Raw genomic sequence first — 19,750 nt, forward strand, 5'->3', positions numbered from 1 at the left:
TCTATGCTGAGCAAACTTAAGTCTGTCATTATGGACCACGTCTAAGAGATGTTGACTTTTCTTGAAATCTTAGAAATTACCTAGGAAGCCACATCATTATAATGAGATGAAAATGCAAGACCAGCTATCAACTATAAAGCTTATCACATGTACTTGGAATTTTCCTGAACATTACATGCACATACACACACACACAATTTACCTCTAACTCTTTATAACAATTGTACAATATAGTTTTACTATCCCTGCTTTACATATTAGGAAACAGGCTGAAAGAAAATAAGTGATTTGCCCAAGGCAACATGGCTGGTAACTCATGATCAAGATTTGAACCCAGGTTTGCTATGAGCCAAAGCCATGTTCATTTCCATTACACTGTATAGTTGCAAAGACAGAAATAGAAAATTTTTCTGATTTCCTGTCCCATTCTCTTTCCATTAAGCTATGACAGATATCAATTTTCTAACCTGTAATAGTAATGCAATCTGAACTTGCTTTCTATGGTCACTAATTTTACTAAACTGTTGGAAAGAAATACAGAAATACAGCACAGACTTTGAGACCAATGATTATATTTTTATAGGAAAGAAATTATTTCATGAAAGAAAGAAAAAGAAATAGTCTGGCTTTGATGGTATATTCAGAATATTGACACGACTTCAGCATTGGCTAGCCTTAGATCAGTTTTCTGGAACAATCTTTAAAAGGGCTTTGATCCCATTGAATCCAAAATTTCCTTTCTATAGACTTGGAAATGTGTAGGATACCAGAATCCAACCATTTGGCTTTGATTTCAGTCACCTTTGCATAATTCTCCAGGTGCTTTATTGAATGGAGTAAAATAAACCAGTAGACAAAAGGCATTACTTGTAGAATGGAAGAAGGAACTAAGGAGAAGATACTTTCTCTGGAAAAGTTATCTATACTTTTAAATATTTTGTTTCTTCTTTACTTCTTGGGAAACTAAATAACAAAGTATTACAGGAGTAAACTTAATCTAAAACTGATTTAAGTGAAAATTTCCAAACAGTAATTTGGAAAATGATGGACTGTGGAACTAAAAAGCCTCTTGATAAAAGTGAAAGAGGAGAGTGAAAAAGTTGGCTTAAAGCTCAACATTCAGAAAATGAAGATCATGGCATCTGGTCCTATCACTTCATGGGAAATAGATGGGGAAACAGTGGAAATGGTGTCAGACTTTATTTTTTGGGCTCCAAAATCACTGCAGATGGTGATTGCAGCCATGAAATTAAAAGACACTTACTCCTTGGAAGAAAAGTTATCACCAACCTAGATAGCATATTGAAAAGCAGAGATATTACTTGGTTAACAAAGGTCCGTCTAGTCAAGGCTATGGTTTTTCCAGTGGTCATGTATGGATGTGAGAGTTGGACTATGAAGAAAGCTGAGTGCTGAAGAATTGATGCTTTTGAACTGTGCTGTTGGAGAAGACTCTTGAGAGTCCCTTGGATTGCAAGGAGATCCAACCAGTTCATTCTGAAGGATATCAGCCCTGGGTGTTTTTTGGAGGGAATGATGCTAAAGCTGAAGCTCCAGTACTTTGGCCACCTCATGCAAAGAGCTGACTCATTGGAAAAGACTTTGATGCTGGGAGAGATTGGGGGCAGGAGGAGAAGGGGACGACCGAGGATGAGATGGCTGGATGGCATCACCGACTTGATGGACATGAGTTTGAGAGAACTCCGGGAGTTGGTGATGGACAGGGAGGCCTGGCGTGCTGTGATTCATGGGGTCGCAGAGTCGGACACGACTGAGCGACTGAACTGACTTATTGGACTGTGGAAATTTAAACCGTGCATCTCTAATGTTTATGATTATGATGTTTGGCTAGACTACAGATAAGGCTTGCACATTTAAAATGTCTTTCAGACTGAAAAACTTTAAAAGTAGCTGTGTGCAAGCTTTTTTTTTTTTTTTTGGTGGAGAATGTGAGTAGCTATGCACAAGCTTCGATTTCACATCTTTCTGCCTTTACTAATGTATAGTGGTGAAGCAGCATATGGAGTTGAAAAAATGTTGAAGTTGTGGTCTTCTCTTCCATCTCAATGGTGTGCTTTTGGGAAACTCATAGCTTCTTCTGTTAGTTTCTGTTTCCCCATGTCTTCAGTGTTTGAGTTTTGATAGTTATCCCTTAAGGTCATTTTATAACTTATATATGAGTCTGTGACACTGAACTGAAACACTCTAGGACAGATGCAGATGGAAGCAAAAGGAACCCTATGTGCTGTTGCTATCAGCAGCATTCTCCAGATGTCTTTAAATCTTTACCTGACTTGTAGGACAACCCATCTGCCTTATTTTCCCCTCCCTTCTCACTTATGAAGGGAGCTGAATTAGAAACACGTTTGTGTATGAGGAAATGTGTCTAGGGTTGGTGAGAAATTCAGCTCTCATATTGGACTCTGGAGTGCTAAACTTTTGAGTTTTGGACATAATCTCTTGCCTTCTAGGGCAGATATCTTGAAAACGCATTAGAACTACTTTAGAAATAGCTTTTGTGCAAATCTGCCACCTTGACAGGATCCTAAAAGATGGAAACTAAATTGATGTGTTATATTAAGTTTAGCATGACCTTGAACAACTGGTTTTGCAGTGTTGGCTGTTGTGGGTGTTACCCACAGTTATATTATAAAAGTGAGCTGCATCTCCACAGCTTCAGTCTTAGAGCACCAGCTGGTGAGCAATGCAAGGAGCAGGCTGGTAACCAACTTACATCATCATTCAACATGAGGATAACCACAGTGCCAATGCTTCTGACCCTGGCTGTTTGTCTCATACAAGGTGAGCAATTTGCCTGTAATCTAAGCCTCTTGCCACATATCCCAAAGCTCTAGGCAGGGACTTCTCTCCCTTCCTCCCTCCTCAGTGTGTGTGTGTGTGCTTGCATGTGTATACAAAACCCTGAACTATCTTGCCAGACATAGAGTTTTGAAGAATTACATATGCAACTTTCTAAATAGGATATCTTTATAAAGGACATATAGTTTGAGATAATCTGAATTTTTATCCATCAGAAATTCTTCCATTAATTCAACAGTAATTCTGAAAAGCTAATAGAGTCTTCTTTATATTCCCCTCACCAAACATATAAATTCATAGTGATATGAATTATATATATTATGTATATTTAGAATATTAAATGTATGAAACATAATTATATGAATTATGTATACAACAGATATTTAAAACTTAGATGTACTTAATATGTATACTTTAATACTCTACTTATAAATAAACATTAAAAAATCAAATTCAATCATCTGGTTTTAAACCAGTATGCTTTCTAGCAAATTTTATTTTTGTGTTTTCAAATCCTAAATGAATTGAAAGTATTTCTTCTACATGGTAAGGGTCTTCTATGAGTGCCAGGAGATAGGTGTTTGCTTTTGCTATCTGAATTTGAAGGGAACACAGATTACCTAGACTTAACTTTCTATGACGTGTTTACAAATTTTAAAAGGAAACTTCAGAGATGGAGAGTGAGGAGACTATTAACACAAATGATACCCACTTTCCTAAAATGAGTGTCTTGGTACCAAAAAAAGTCTGTTAATGAGAGAGCATATTGGTCTGTGATTTTAATTAATCATAATATTTACCAGATCTCCAAATTTTGTGGCTGTGATGAGGAGACAGTATTACCAGAATCCAGAAAATTTAATTTTATATATATAGGATATAAACTTTATGCTACATTATTCCTTAAAACTGTGATTGATATATTGGATATGTGTGTTATAATTTTAAAAGAAGCCTACACTACTTTGTTCTGAAAGGATTTTTTAAGAAGTTAGATATTTTGAGGGGGTCAGAAAGTATATGAATACTATTTTTCAAAGAAAGTGGCACTTTATGAATGAGAGATCTTTGTTATTGTATATACTGCCGTTGCAACACCCTCACTTTATTTGCCATGGTGCATTTTAATGTATTCAAATCAATTTGTGGTTTTAAAATATATTGTTGTTAAAATAAGCAAGATACTACACTCAGTGGATTGTTCATTTTACCTATTAAATGTTGTACAATCCCTTAACTTTGGTTTCTGTATTTTTGTCCCAGATGCTGCCAGTGAAGATGTAAATCAGGTTAGTCCTGCTTTTTCTGTTCATTGAATTCATTCCAAGATCCCTGAAGAAAAATGTTCTGTGACCAACACCTTCATATTAATAATACAGACATATTACACTGATGGGCACTAATAGCTTTGTTAAAAAAACACAGAAACAGGTCTTTATGAATCAAGGCATAAATCACACACACACACACACGTGTCAATGCATTAATGATAGCAGAGGTTGGCAAGAGGTTGTCTATCACACTAAAGGAATGCTTTACAATTCCACAGACAAACACATTAGTGCATTATTCTTGTTCAGCTTAACAGCTGAAAAAGTCATGACACAAACAGGAAGCTGAAATAAGTTTTCTTGTGATCACTATGCAAAACGGAGTTGTCTATATCTTGTATATATTCAGTGTATATGGTTCATTCAGTACATATTTACTGAGCATCTTTGGTATGTCAGATCCTGTTTAAGGTGCTGGGAATATAAAAACAAAAAAGAATCCTGCCATCATGGAGCTTACATTGTAAGGGAAGAAAACAGACAAGTTAATAAGTAACTTAGCAAAATATACAGTACATTAAATAATGATTAGTGCTAGAAGGATAGAAGATAGGAATTTCTGTGGATGGAAATGGTATCAGTTCTTCTCAATAATCAGGTAAGTTTCCTCTGAGAAGATAGCCTTAGAACAAGGATAGCATAAGATGCAGAGGGAGTGAATCATGAAGATACTTGCAACTCACAGCAGACTGAGCAGAAGCACCTGTGTTTAAACATTTTTTTAATATATTTGAAAGCCACATTGAGAGAGCCAATTATACACACAGGCATGCACAACTGTGCCATTATTTCAGATTTAAAATATTTCTGGTTATGTGGCACATATTTCCTATGTCTCTCAAAGATCATGAACATTAAAAGAATAAAATAGTACAAAGATTGTTTTCTACACCAAAACGCATAAACATGATTAAAATACTGTTGCTGTATTTTATTGTTAACTATTTTTGTAAAGAAACATTACAGGAATATTCTAGAGAATTCCATTATAGTCTCTATTATTTCATTAAAGTTTGCTGATTAAAGAGGTTCAGAAACTTCCATTGCATAAGTAGAGTGGGATGATAGGGTAGGAAAAAAGACTGGATTTTTGAGACTCAAAGAGCATGCTTGTTTGTATATGTTATACTCAGCAAAGAAGGGTATTGTGTAAATCTCACTATGCATGAAGAAATATGGTTTTTTTTTTTCAGAGTCTATGATAATGGGTGGTAGTTTCCAGTGCATACTTCAAATTTTGCACTGATATTTCGCCTACTGTTAAATTTTTATTTCACTGAAAAGCATTTTAAAAACAGAAATTTAGCCTCCTCTTATGTTGGCAAAAGCAAAAAGAATATGAAAAGTGATTATTTATCTGGAAATAATTCAGATCATAGTCTGAATATTTTGTCAGAAATGAAAACTATTGATTTGGTCTTCCTTACAAATGCTGGATTTTTTTTATTTTCCGAGTTCAGTAGCTTGAGGTCTTTCTAGTACCATAAAAACATGTTGAATGTTACAAACATGAGCCAGAGCAGCACAGAAAAGCACCAGAGTGATCTACAGGGATCTTTACCAAATGCTTACATTTGTCATCCCAGAAGGGTAATTACGAAGCTACATCAACCTTGTTGGTGTTTTAACATAGAGCAGGGGTGATGCCAGTTCCTGGGGGGTTATTTTGATGCCTGGGGAGGAACAATGGAAGACAATGACATGGATATCATAGCCAGTGAAAGAAAACGGAAGGAGCTTGGCCCTACAGGGCTCCAGTTTTTCTGAAATAAGTGGAGAAAACACAGAGAGCAACAAGCAAAACAAAACTGAGCCAAAGACTGGAAATTATATCATGAGTAAACAGTTGCAGAGAAGTCATCTCGCCACCTCAGGACCTGTTATGGTCCAGACCTGTTCCTGTTTCAACCCTCTCTATTGTGGTCATTGGGAAGCTATTTCACTTTTCCCAGAGAAAAATGAAACTGTTTCTTTCCATTTTTATGGACTTTTCCTCTTGCCCAAGAGAATACCCTGGATAATCTCATAACTCAGAAAAATAGCACTGAGTTCCATCTTTACTGATTACAAACTGTGAACAAATTTCTAAACCTATTCTCTGGGACTCTGTTGTCCATTTGTGTGGAAAAAAAAGAGAGAGAGAGAGAAGAGGGTCTTTCTCAGATTTAGGAATTTATCTAATTGTGATATTGGAGAAATCCAATTCAGGAATTATTTTGGTTAATAATGTTCTTTTTCAGTTGACCAGTAGTTTCAGTTGAAACTATTTAAAGCTTCATTCTTCATGAATTTTTGTTTTTAGTATGTTCTTTAAGTCCTGCCTCACAAGAAATATATTTCTATTACAAAGATACCAGGCTCTTCTCTCATTCCATGACAGGTTTTTTATCTTGACTTTGTAGGTTCAGTTATATCTGGCCAGTTAAGGAGTAACTCGCAATATCAGCATAAAATACTATAAAATCAGAGACCAGACATGGATCTCAAGAGACCTAGTTGTCAGTCTGCTGCCATAAACTGTTGTTGTGCTACTCAGATAAAATCACTGGTTGATGATCATAATCTTAGAGATTTCTTAGTAGGTTAGCCTTAGCAAAATTTCCCAGGGCTGGTCTCTGAAATTATGTATTCTTCTTCACCATTAATCATTCTTCATTCTGCAAATGCTATCACTTGCCTCCCAAGAGTAGGATGCTGGGTTAGGTACATCATTATCCATTAGATGGTAAACATCATTTAGGCCAAGGATGCTTCTGCCTTATTTACTGCTATATCCATGACACCTAGAAGAGTATAGTATCCTCACAGTAAGTGTTTGTTGACTGACTGAATGATTACTATAAAGATATAGGAGGTTGAATAGAATTCTATAATCAATCAATCCTTTGGAAAAGGTGCATTTGTCAGCATTGGATCAAAGGCTTGATTTAATTACTTATTTTTTCTGTTACAAGGATATTGAAGCCTTTTTTCAAAATAAAAAACAGAACAAAATATAGACCAGTGAGTTTCCTAAACTAATAAGTAATGTAATATTTAAAATCAGTGCTTGACTAGGTAGTGCAAATGCACCCTTAATACTAAGCTCCTAGAAAAAAAACTGAGTGTCATATAGCAGGCCTTCATTAAATATATTGAATGAACCTTCTCAGCAACCTTTACATATGCCTTTCAATGACAGTTATTATTGAACTATGATATTAGACATTTTTATATGTATAAGCTTAGCATATTCCAATAATAAGCATGGCAACAACAACAACTGTACTAAGCAGGAAGAAGAAGTGAGGTAGAGAACCTAATTATTGAATATCCACAAAGTATCAGGCCCTCTTTGAGGGATTTACATGCTTATGATATTCAATCCACACAAAACTTAGGAAGCATGTACCCTTATAAGTGGGCCTTTGAGAAGTTCATTTGCCATGACTACTGGACTTATAAGTGAGAACCCTGTCATACAGGCTCAGATTTTTTGACTCCAAGTTCCTGTTCTTTCCATTTTGCTAATATGGTTTCAGATGAATGCTTTTAGGTGAATTTTCAGTCTCCAACAGACAATCCAGATTCATTATTTTTATTTGTATTTTCTGTATCAAGTTGAGTGAATGTCTTCCATACAAAGAGGGTAGTGATTATGAAATAACACTCTTCTTAGAAGGTAAAATTTGCTGTGATGAGGTTTCTGTAAACACTTTTTTTCATATTTTTCCTAAGGAAACATGCAGTGAATATCGAGCGTTGATGAAAAATGGAAAACTGTTCTGTTCCCAAGATAAATTACCTGTTCAAAGTCCTGATGGAATAATGTTTGTCAACAAATGTGCTATGTGCAAAATGATATTGTGAGTAAAGTTTATCTTTCTTTCAAGTGTTTTGAATTACCACTATTCTGTGAACTCAATATATTATCTTTATTCTCTGTCACGTATATTTTTCTGAATCTAAGTTGGTAAATAATAATGCTCAGCAGATGATACCTTTTGTCAGGTAAAGTTGGATAAATGCCACTCACCCACAAAGATTTTAATAATCACTCATGGTGTTCCAAAATATCCCAGAGGGCTCAGTATCAATACCTTATGTAGTATTTAGTAGTCTTTTGAGGATGTAGTTCCAAGTTGAGTTTTCTCACCTTGGGAAAAAAGGATTCTTGGGCCTATTAAGACCTGACACTGTTGTACCCCTGAGAACGATGTGAGAGCCAACCAGGAGAAGTAGGATATATACATCTAGGATCATGCTAGCATGAAAGGACTCTAGAATCGATCATGGCTTCCAACTGCCCGTAACACAGAATTAACATCCTGGAAGTTTACTGACATCTTTGCAATGCTTCCTAACTTGATTTCCTTCTCTCCAGTGACACCCAAAAAAAGTTGGGGTTGGAAAAGGAAAATCCTCAAATCAAAGAAACTTAATTTACTTTTGAACAGGGAATTCATTCTCAGTTTCTGACCGTCAAAACTTCAACTCTGGTACCAAGACAACACTAAGCTAACCCATTGAAGATAATTATGTTATTACTGGTAATGTGTCAAGGGATTTTATCTGACATAGTTATTAATATTGGGATAACAAAGTTCTGATCACATACACTTATAATGAAGACATGTTGGAAGATGAAGGAAGGCAGGGCAAAATTTAGGGAGGGGAGACTCCCAGGGCAAGCTGAAGAACCCTTAATCTTTTGAAAGCTGAATGTAAACCAGTAGGTGTATTACTTACTAAAGAGTTTTCTACTTGTTAACATAGGATGTTTTGATAGGAGACTGAAACTATGAGTAGAATAAATATATTGAAAAATAAAACAAAAATACAATGCCTTTACATATGCAAGGCAAGTTATTTATCACTTTGAAGTCACTCAGTCAATTATTATGTTACTTATGTAAATTATATTGAGATAAACTTGGTTTTTTAACCTAGAAAGAAGGAGCTTGCATGAGGCATTAAGGTTTTCTTTAAATTTCTCAGTTTGCTCTGTGGGTCCTTAAGAGGCTGAAGCCTAAGACCAGACAGGCGAGCAGATTTGGGGTTGATGTGAACATAGCCTTTCAAAGAGAGCATTCTAAAAATGGTACAAATGGCTTTTAGAGCTGTTGACCACCTGGATCTTGGCCGTATTTTAGGTGGGTAGTGTCTTGTGCTGGAGAAGGCAATGGCACCCGACTCCAGTACTCTTGCCTAGAAAATCCAATGGACGGAGGAGCCTGGTGGGCTACAGTCCCTGGGGTCACTAAGAGTCAGACATGACTGAGCGACTTCACTTTCACTTTTCACTTTCATGCATTGGAGAAGGAAATGGCATCCCACTCCAGTGTTCTTGCCTGGAGAATCCCAGGGACAGGGGAGCCTGGTGGGCTGCCGTCTATGGGGTTGCACAGAGTCGGACACGACTGAAGAGACTCCGCAGCAGTAGTGTGTTGTGCAGTTAACAATAGAGATTGTTGCCTTCAACAGGAATACATTTAAGATGGATGTATTTCAGTACTAAGAAGTTTGTGGTACCTGTGGTCATTTCTGGACATTCTTCCACTTCTGACAAGTTAGACTGGGCTGAGAACAGCCAAAATTCAGTTTACCATGTATGATGTTAGTCCTAAAAATTGGGCAAGCATGTCTGAGCTATTCTATTCTTTGCTATCTTCCAGGGAAAAAGAAGCAAGATTCCAGAAAAGGTCTAGGCTTTTAACAAGAGCCTCCAGGGCTACTGCCCCAGGAAAGGTGAGACTATTTTGAGTCAACTTGTCATATTTGCTTTGGAGATCACATTCAACTCTAGTCAGATCTGTTTATTTCCTAATTACTAGGTTGTGAAGCCAGCTACTTAGAAGGGAGTGAACAGGGCTTAGTCCAGGGGTGGGCTAAATATCTGGTACAGCTTGTCCATAGGCCCAACCCATGACCCAACTCTGAAAACATTCTGGGTACTAACAGATGCTAAGAGTAAACCAGTGTGATGACTGCCCGGCACGGTCATTTCTCATTCCTACTATCCTGTCTTGGTTCCCACAAGGCCTTCATGGGACTACAGAACTAAGTTTAAGTCTCAGAATTTGGACAATTTATGCATCTCTGAGCCTCAGTTTATTCACTTTTGATATGGAACATGGATCAAAAGAGAATCTAAATTTAAAAGGTCAGCTACAGTGTAAAATAAAAAAGCTATACAGATGCAACCCAACACACAACCACTTCCCTTTATACATAATTTTTTCATTATACAAAGATTTTTATTTGTTTAAAAAAATGAAAACTCTAAGCCCTGATTGGGCAACGTCTCTGGCTGGCCTACAACATCTCACAATAAGGTACTGACGAAGCTGGGGCTATCACAAGGTATTCTGACAACTAGTCATATTATTCCAGGTCTCCTATGTAGCTTCTCCAATATCTTCTTTCTCTTCCTCCTCTCGTGCCTCTGACACATAACTAAAATGATCAGTCAAGGAAGGTACACCCAAATTACCTTAATATCCCTGGTCTAACCAAGCTAACATCTTCCTTGTCAGTGTTACTCAGGACTGTCTGAGCACCCCAGCTTCCACAATAGACCTAGTCAACCAAAGTCTTTGCCTGGGCTCAAACGGTCTCACTTTTAAAACAATAACACAGTCACCATGCAACTGATCAATAACTACAAACTCTGAGGAAAAGGGGGCTGCTTTTATGCTTCCCAAATCTGTGAGGGTCAGAAAAGTTTACTTGATTTTTCAAATCTGCCTTTCTTTGTCACATTTAGAGAGAGGCTTATAATGTAAAATCCATTCTCCTCCTCCTCCTCCTCCTCCTCCTCTTTTTCCATCATGAAAAGCCTATATATCAATGGTGCTTAAAAAAATACAAAATACAAGTAAGTGACAAAAATCCCCCAAACACACCACACACACACACACACACACACGCACACATATCATTTTAAATACTACTGTTTAAAAATATTACTAGTGATATGTTTTCATATATAGACATATATTTGCTGAATTTTAAAATAAGATTTTTAAGAAATTCTAGAATATCAGGACATTATACTTCTCTGTTATCATTTTATGCCTGAATTATAATTTTGACTTCTCAATAAAGTTCTTATGGTTACATATTTTGCTACCTAGGAAATGATTTACTTATAAATTAAGGCAGTTAATATTTGGCTATGTGTCTTAAAGTAATTTCTGTCTAGATTTTTACATGTCTGAGAATAGATTAATGCAACTATACAGTTTTATTGTTGTTATGTTTCTCCTTACTATAAAAGAAAACAATCTACTCTCTCTGTTTAGATTTCTCCCATCAAAAATTAACCCTGCCTCTTACTCTCAGAATAAGATGCTCTACCCATTCAAGAAAGTTTCTCCTACGGACATCCTCTCTCTTACATCATCAATCTATTCTTCATTAGTGTATCTGTCATTCCTTAACCTTATAATTCTGATATCCATTCCATCAACAAAACTTGTTGGTTTTGCCTCCAAATAATTTTTCAGTTTAACTCCTTTCATGATTTCCATTCCTACCACCCAAGTTTTCTGAACTTCCATAATTTCTAATCACTAACATCTTTGGTTTATGTAGAAACTTTTGTTTTATAATTGATCAGTTCATTCTTTCAGTATTTCTCATTGATTTAGGTTGCCAGCTTTCTAGTATATTAAGTACGGTTACATGTATGTGTTTCTAAGTTTCTCATTTGTTCATATTAATTCATTTCTTTAATAACTAATAAAGCAATTCCTCTTTCTCACTTCTTCAAAGTTCACTTACCTATGCACAGGTAATATATTTTCCACATAAATATTTGAAAAAGAAAATTTACTAAGTTTATAAAAAAATCAAACTTGAGTTTGGGAACTCAATATAGTTCAGGATACAGAGAATTTATAAATTAATTTGCATAAAATTGACTTTTTACAATAGTAACTTTCCTATGCCAAAGGCATAGAATATCATATCATTAATTCATGTAATTTTTGTGGCTTCCCTGGTGGCTCAGAGGTTTAAGTGTCTGCCTGCAATGTGGGAGACCCAAGTTCGATCCCTGGATCAGGAAGATCCCCTGGAGAAGGAAATGGCAACCCACTCCAGTACTCTTGCCTGGAGAATCCCATGGAGGGAAGAGCCTGGTAGGCTATAGTCTATGGGGTTGCAAAGAGTCAGACATGACTGAGCAACTTCACTTTATGAGATCCATAAAATATTCTCCACAGGTATTTTTATGTTTTTGCTAAGACCTAGAAAATTGGCAATTTTGCTGCTCTTTTGAGTGGTATTTTTGTTGTTTATGGTATTTATACCTGATTATTGTTGGCATAGACAAATTCTCTTGATTTTTGTAAGCTGATCTTATATTAAAAGGCTGTATGATACCTTGTTATTTATTATTTTTTACATGTTAATTTTCTTGTATTTTTCTTAGAAGTTGATCACATTATCTGAAAATAATAGAAGTTCTATAGCTTCCTTTTCAATTTTGTTACTTTATTTCTTTTTCTTTCCTTATATATTGGCAACAATCTAAAGTTCATACAGTAGTTCAACAGTAGCAATGATAATGAACTTCAAACTGCCCTTTATTGGCCTGTCTTAAATGCCATATATCTATAAAGTTTCTCCATTATATATAATGTTTACTATAGGTATTTTTTTCTGTAAACTTTAATAAGTTTACTTACTGAAGTTGCTCAGTCGTGTCTGACCCTTTGCAATCCCATGGACTGTAGCCTACCAGGCTCCTCAGTCCATGGAATTTTCCAGGCAAGAGTACTGGAGTAGGTTGCTATTTCCTTCTTCAGGGGATCTTCCCAACCCAGGGACTGAACCCAGGTTTCCTGCATTGCAGGCAGACACTTTACCGTCTGAGCCACCAGGGAAGCCATAGGTATTTTCTTCTGTAAACTTTAGTAAGTTTAGAAGTTCCTTTCTGTTTTTATTCTTCTGAATATGTTTTAATCATTATCACATGCCTTCTTGGCAACTATGGAAATAATTTTACAATTTTTCTCTTTCAATCAATTAATATAATACATCTCTGGATAACCACACTAATGCTAAATCATTATTTTCTCAGAGTAAATCATACTAATCACATTGCATTTTTAGTACACTGTTGAATTTGCATTGTTAATATTTAGAAAATTTGAAGCTATTTTTTGTAAGTGAGACGATTCTCTACTTTTCCCTTTTAATTATTCTCATGTAGTTGGGAATCAGTGTAAAATTACCCTGAGGGGTGGCACTTCAAACTATTCCTGAATCAGGGGTTCAGCAAATTCCCTCTCCAAGGAACAACAATAATGAGTAAAATAAAATTTACACAAAATTGAGTAAAATAACCACCTTAGCACTCTAGAAGTTGACCAGCAGCCTATGTTAATCTGATAATCAATTATGCTTGAAAAACTGCTGAACCTTGGTTAAGAATGCTGGGCGTCTATGGTCCTCTTGCTTAATGATAGTCACATCTTACCCCCGTGGCTTGGTTGATATGAAGAGTCTACCAAAGAAGAGAAGACTATATGGATCAGTAACTGCATTGCCAATGTTGAAAGGGGTTTATTTAATTTGGAGTTGTGGGCAACTGTCATATCCAGAGATATTTTTGGTTACTCCAGTAAGGAGAATGATCTTAGGGTTGTAGCAGTAAGCATATTTCTGGCTAAGTCTTCATAAGGGGCAGCAGAGGCAAAAAGGAACTAAGCAGTTCTCAAAGCTCTGGCCAATCATGAAGCTATGTGCAAGCACTTAAAAGACACAAGAATATCCCCAAGAAAAGCAAATGCTGAGGCAGATATAAAAATAGCCTGAGTTTTTAATATTCTCCCATACATACATAGCTCCTTCTGTGGAGGATGAAAACTTTACTGGCTTTGAGAAGTTTGTTCATAAACTGTGTCCAATCACTGGCCTTCTGCTAAGTTACACAGATCTAGGGAGAAGCAGCTCTGAGACTGCATTAAAAAAGAATTAGTAGGAGACTTCTCTGGTGGTCCAATGGCTGGGAATCTGTGCTCCCAGTACTGGGGGCCCTGGTTCAATCCCTGGTCTGGGAGCTACATCCCACCCGCCGTGGCTGAGAGTCTGTATGCTGCGACCAAGAATCCTCATGCTGAAAGTAGGAGTCCGCGTACCACAACTAAAGATCCTCATGCTGCTATGAAGACTGAAGATCCTGTGCGCTCCAGCTGGGACTGGGCACAGCCAAATAAATAAATAAAAGCAAATGTTAAAAAATTAGGAAACTTGAAGATAGCTTAATAAAGTTTAACAGAAGTAGTACAGAAGGAAAAAAATATTGACCAAAATTGTACAGAGTTGCAGAGTCCTTGAGACAAGTATATCAATACATGTGAAACAGGGATGTCAGAAATAAAAGAGGGAGACTGGATAGAAAAGTTATTTGAAGAAAAAAATGGCTTAAAATGTACCAAATTACTGGGCTTCTCTGCGAGTTCAGTTGATAAAGAATCTGCCTGCAATGCAGGAGACACTGATTCGATTCCTGGGTTGGGAAGATCCCCTGGAGAAGGGACAGGCTATTTACTCCAGTATTCTTGGGTTTCCCTTGTGGCTCAGCTGGTGAAGAATCCACCTACAATGTGGGAGAACTGCATTAGATCCTGGATTGGGAAGATCCCCTGGAGAAGGGCAAGGCTATCCACTCCAGTATTCTGGCCTGGAGAATTCCATGGACTGTGTAGTCCATGGGGTTGCAAAGAGCTGGACATGACTGAGTGACTTTCATGTATCAAATTGGATGAAAAAATTAATCTTTATAGGATTTCAACAAATTCAAGGATTTCAAGGATTTCAACAAATTCTAAATAGGATAAAGGAGATTTACAGCTAGGCTCAGGCTTCCCTGGTGGCTCACTGGTAAATAATCTGCCTGCCTATACAGGAGATTTGAGCTCCATCCCCAGGTTGGGAAGATCCCCTGGAGAAGGAAATGCAACTCAATTCAGCATTCTTGCTGGAAAATTCCATGGACAGAGGACCCAGGACAGCTACAGTCCATGGGGTCACGAAAGACTCAGACATGACTTATGATTAAACAATACCTCCACCACCACCTAGGCTCCTCATGATGAAAATGCTGAGATCAAGAAAGAATTTTAAAAGCAGCAAAAGAAAAAACAATGCATTATATATACAGGTTATAATTGATGACTGGCTTGTCATTTAAATAGACTTCCCTGGTGGCTCAGATGGTAAAGCGTCTGCTTGCAATGCAGGAGACCCAGGTTCGACCCCTGAGTTGGGAAGATCCCCTGGAGAAGGAAATGGCAACCCACTCCAGTACTCTTGCCTGGAAAATCCCATGGACAGAGGAGCCTGGTAGGCTACAGTCCATGGGGTCGCAGAGTTGGACACGACTGAGTGACTTCACTTCACTTGTCATTTAAAATAATGAGGTTCAGAAGGCAATGGAATGAGATGCTCAAAGTGCTGAAAGAAAAAAAAATGTTAACCAATATTCTATATCCACAAAAATTATCCTGTAAAATTAAGGCAAAATAAAGATATTCCCATATCAATGAAATCTGAGAGAATTTGTTACCTACAGATCTTACAAGTAATGATATAGTTCTTTAGTTGAAAGGAATGACTACCAGATGATAACCTGGAATTATACAAGGAAATAAAAAGCACTAGAAATGGTAAATATGGTATACTCTATAAATATATGTTGCTTATTTTCACCTAGCTTCTTCTGAAGATATTATATACAGCAATGATTATAATGCTGTTTTATGGGGTATACAAATAATATATAACATATATAAAAAAAGTACAAAAAGCAATAGAGAAAATAGAGCTACAATTAGGGCAAAGTTTCTATATTTTACTAAAATTAAGTATTAATTGGTAGTAAACTGTGATCAGTTAGGATGCTTATTATAATCACCAGAGTAACCAATCAGAAGTGACATGTATACCTCCAATTAGAAATAAATTTAAAAGAAAGAAATGACATGTATAATAAATACATAGAATCAACATGAGAATAAAAGAGACACACTAGTAATATTTAACCCCAAATAAGGCAGAAGTAGAAGAATAAAGAAGTAAAAATGAGAGTGTATTGAAAACAAATAGAAACATAGCATATATAGATACTATCCTATGAATGATTAAGTGAAATGGTTTTGACATCCCAATCAAAAGGCTGACATTGTTATATGCTAAGGAAAGAAAGCAACTGTGCCTCTAGTACATACTCCTTGAATTCAAAGTTTTAGAAAAGTGGATTTTAAAGCTATTTGAACTGAGGCATTTTGGGGAGAGAATATCTCAGATTAATATATCAGTTGATATTTATTCATCTGTTCAACTTTCCTCCTGCTTATTACCCCAGTGTAGATATTTCATATGATTTTTGTAGCCATGTCTCCATTTTGATATCCATACAGATACTCACAGCATGCTTCAACTGCGTTTCTCAATGTTGATACAATTATTTCTAGTATCATTGCCAGGGTGCTAAGTTGCTATTCTTAAACTATTATCTTCTCTTTCATCAGCTGTACTAGAAACTATAACCTTAGATTTTTAAAAGAGTATTAATTTGCTTTTGGCTACGCTGGGTCTTCATCGCTGTGTGGACTTTTCTCTAGCTGCACTGAGTACGGGCTTGCCTTTTAGTTGCAGCGCGTGGCTTCCCTTGTGGAACACAGGCGCTAGGTTACATGCGCTTTAGTAGTTTACTACGGAGCCGCCAGAGAAGCCCAACATTAGCTTCTAGATTAATTTTCTCTATAGTTTCTGTTCTTTATGTCATTCATTCCTATTTATGTCTGCTCTGCTGCTCATTTTACAGTGAATTGAGCCATACTTTGGTCTTTAAATGTTCATTTTTAAAGTTTCATGACAAGGGTATTTGAAGGTATCAGTGAATATCTACCTCAGATTTGCTCCTGAAGTGTTTTCATGTGTCATTCTTTGCCAATCATTTCTTAATTTTCCTCCCTCCCAAAGTTATTTAGTAATACATTATTTGATTTTCAAATATGTGATAACTTTTCCATTTAAAATTAACCTTTAATGTTATTGAATTATGTTCAAAGCACATAGGCCATTTGACATTGATCCTGTGGAATTTCATAAAACTTTGTGGCCTGATAAATATTCTGCTTTTATAAATGTTTTATATGTTCTGAAAAAATTGCTTATTTCCTGTTTCTTGGATATAGTTTTCTATTAAAATCTAATAACTTAAGCATCCTAATTTCAAGAATCTTAATTTTTTCCTTTGATATGTCAGTTTTTGAGAAGTATGTGTTAAACTCTAATATCAGTTACTGATTTATGTAATGATTACATTCTATTGCTTTTGTTTGACCTATTTAGAACCTATATTATTGAATATATGCTCATGATTATCATGCATTGTTATTTTCTTCCCTTATGTAATGTCCTTCTTTGTTACCTATGATGCATTTGGACTGAATTCTATATATTAAGTATTATTATTGCTGCTTCCGCTCTGTTACTTTTCTTCTCCTGTTATATTTGTGTATTTTTCAACTTTAACTTTGTTTAGTAATTTTTTTTCTGCTAAAGTGAGCTAGAAAATATTCAAGGCCAAGCTTCAGCCTCTGCCTCTCCTGGTGAGTGTCAGGAGAGAACAAGGGATAAGTACCAGAGCTGAAGGTTCTAGAACCAGTGTTGCTAACTCTAGTTTGCTGCCTCTTGACCAGGTCAGGAATCCATTTGTAAGCTCTCAGAAATTGTCAGCATCAGGAAGAGGTGTTCTCTGTGGGCTGTGATCCACTAGCCCTTGGAGTTTGGAGGAGGTGGAGGTGGAGTAGTGAATGCTTGCACCTGTTCTCACCACCTCCCACCTGGGCTTTTCATCTGCCAATCACCCTGCCAACACCTGTGACTTAGTAGCTGCTGTTGAGTTCACTGGTGAAGGGGCAGAAGAGGGATGGCCCCAAGGTAATTGCTTGGATCCTTATCCCCTTGCTTCTGCAGTTTCTCCAGAAATAATCTGAGAGAGAAAATCAGCAGCTTTTCTTCATGCTGCTGCTTTTTCCTTATGCTCCAGCAACACTTCTCCTCTCTCTTCCTTAAGCAGGAGAATCTAGTTCCTATCCCCAGTCCTTTGCAAGTCTCCATTCCTGGAATGTTCTTCCCACGGATCTTTAATGCCTGGCTCCTCCTCATTAGTCTCATCTCACAGTAAATGTTGCCTTTGCAGAAACATCTGTCTCGACACTATATTTAAAATAGCCACCATCTGGGTGCTATATTTCATAGCACTTATTATCATTTAAAGTTGTGTTTACTGTCTATCTTGTCCCACTAGAATGCAAACCCCTTGGAGTATGTATTCCATTTCTCTTTTTTGCTGTGCTAGGGTCATAGTCTAGTGGAATACCTGGAGACTAGTAAATATATAATGGGTTTTGAGGAATAAATGAACAACCAAAACGAATAACATAGCACATATGGCCACGGCTTATCCTGTTCTCTCTCTATTTTAAACTTCTTCCTAAACATATGACATGAAGAGTGGGCTATGTTTTAAAGATTTTCTTTTCTAGTTTAAATTCTTTTTCCTTTTTAATTGTCTTCTAGGAGAGTTCCCTCTGTGTAATCTTCTGGTTCACAAATGTATTTTACATTTGTGGCTGTGCTACTTTTATCTTTGGTATTGTGTGGCATGCTAGGTCATAGGACCATATTCTAAGTTTTCAAATCTATACTTAAAACATTTTATCATGACAATAATGGCAACAATTTTTTTGGATAAATGTGATATCATATTCTTTGGTTTTAGATAGAGATTAAACACAAGTTAACTCTGTGTGTTCTTTAGCTAGCTATGTCACAATAATGAGTTGCCAAATAATGTTTCACAACTATTTCTTTCTTTCCCACCATAAGCCTGTAATGTGGATTGGGTGTGAATTCCCATTTTTCAGATTAGGGAAGTAAAGTTCAAAGAGGTGAAGCAAGTAGGTGGCCAATCTGAGATCTGAATACTAGTCTTCGGTTGTTACCTAGTGTGGTTGATTTCCTCACCAAACAGGTTTATTGCTTTGTATATGTCCTATTATTAGAGCAGAGATTTTGGAATTTCTCTCATCATCCCTAAAAGGTGTTTAGCTTCGTTGGCTTATCAGTACAGAAAACATTTAAAATAAGAACAGCAACAACAATAATAAATGGCCAGGATATGTTTGGTACTGTTCTAAGAGCTGTATGTGTGTCAATACATTTAAATATCTTTACAATCCTGAGAATCTGGTAACATATGCATTTTACAAATGAGGTCACTACAGCATAGAGTGGATAAGTAACTGTCCCAAATCACACAACTAGTAGTGGTGGATTTAGAATTATGAACCCAGCAATCTGGCTCTTGATCATTACTCTAATCTATAATGCTCTAAAAACTTTATTGGAGCTTATAGTTTACAGAGAGCTTTCATATCACTGTCTACTGGACCTTATGACTACTCTGTAGAGAAGGCAGGCAGATTTTGACAAACAAATTGCTAAATATCAGAGAAGTGACTTGGCTCACCTCACCCAGATAGCAGGTGTCTGAAATCTTACTGAAATAATTTCCTTTGAAATTAAACTATATCTCT

The 19,750-nt window shown here is 36.4% G+C and overlaps 1 protein-coding gene across 3 annotated transcripts in view; it reads left to right on the plus strand.

Annotated features, from left to right (window-relative positions):
* Positions 1-2,678: 2,678 nt before the first annotated feature.
* The window catches only part of SPINK5 (serine peptidase inhibitor Kazal type 5), an 87,747-nt gene continuing 70,675 nt past the window's right edge, over positions 2,679-19,750 (plus strand). For all 3 annotated transcript variants that reach the window (XM_012178719.5, XM_012178722.5, XM_012178721.5), the window contains exons 1-4: positions 2,679-2,802; positions 4,084-4,109; positions 7,869-7,996; positions 9,806-9,878. In XM_012178719.5, the coding sequence (XP_012034109.2) occupies positions 2,748-2,802; positions 4,084-4,109; positions 7,869-7,996; positions 9,806-9,878 (282 nt within the window). In that variant the 5' untranslated portion in view covers positions 2,679-2,747. The remainder of the gene's footprint in view (positions 2,803-4,083; positions 4,110-7,868; positions 7,997-9,805; positions 9,879-19,750) is intronic.

This window comes from Ovis aries, chromosome 5 (genome assembly GCF_016772045.2).
Source record: "Ovis aries strain OAR_USU_Benz2616 breed Rambouillet chromosome 5, ARS-UI_Ramb_v3.0, whole genome shotgun sequence".
Taxonomy (NCBI): Eukaryota; Metazoa; Chordata; class Mammalia; order Artiodactyla; family Bovidae; genus Ovis; species Ovis aries.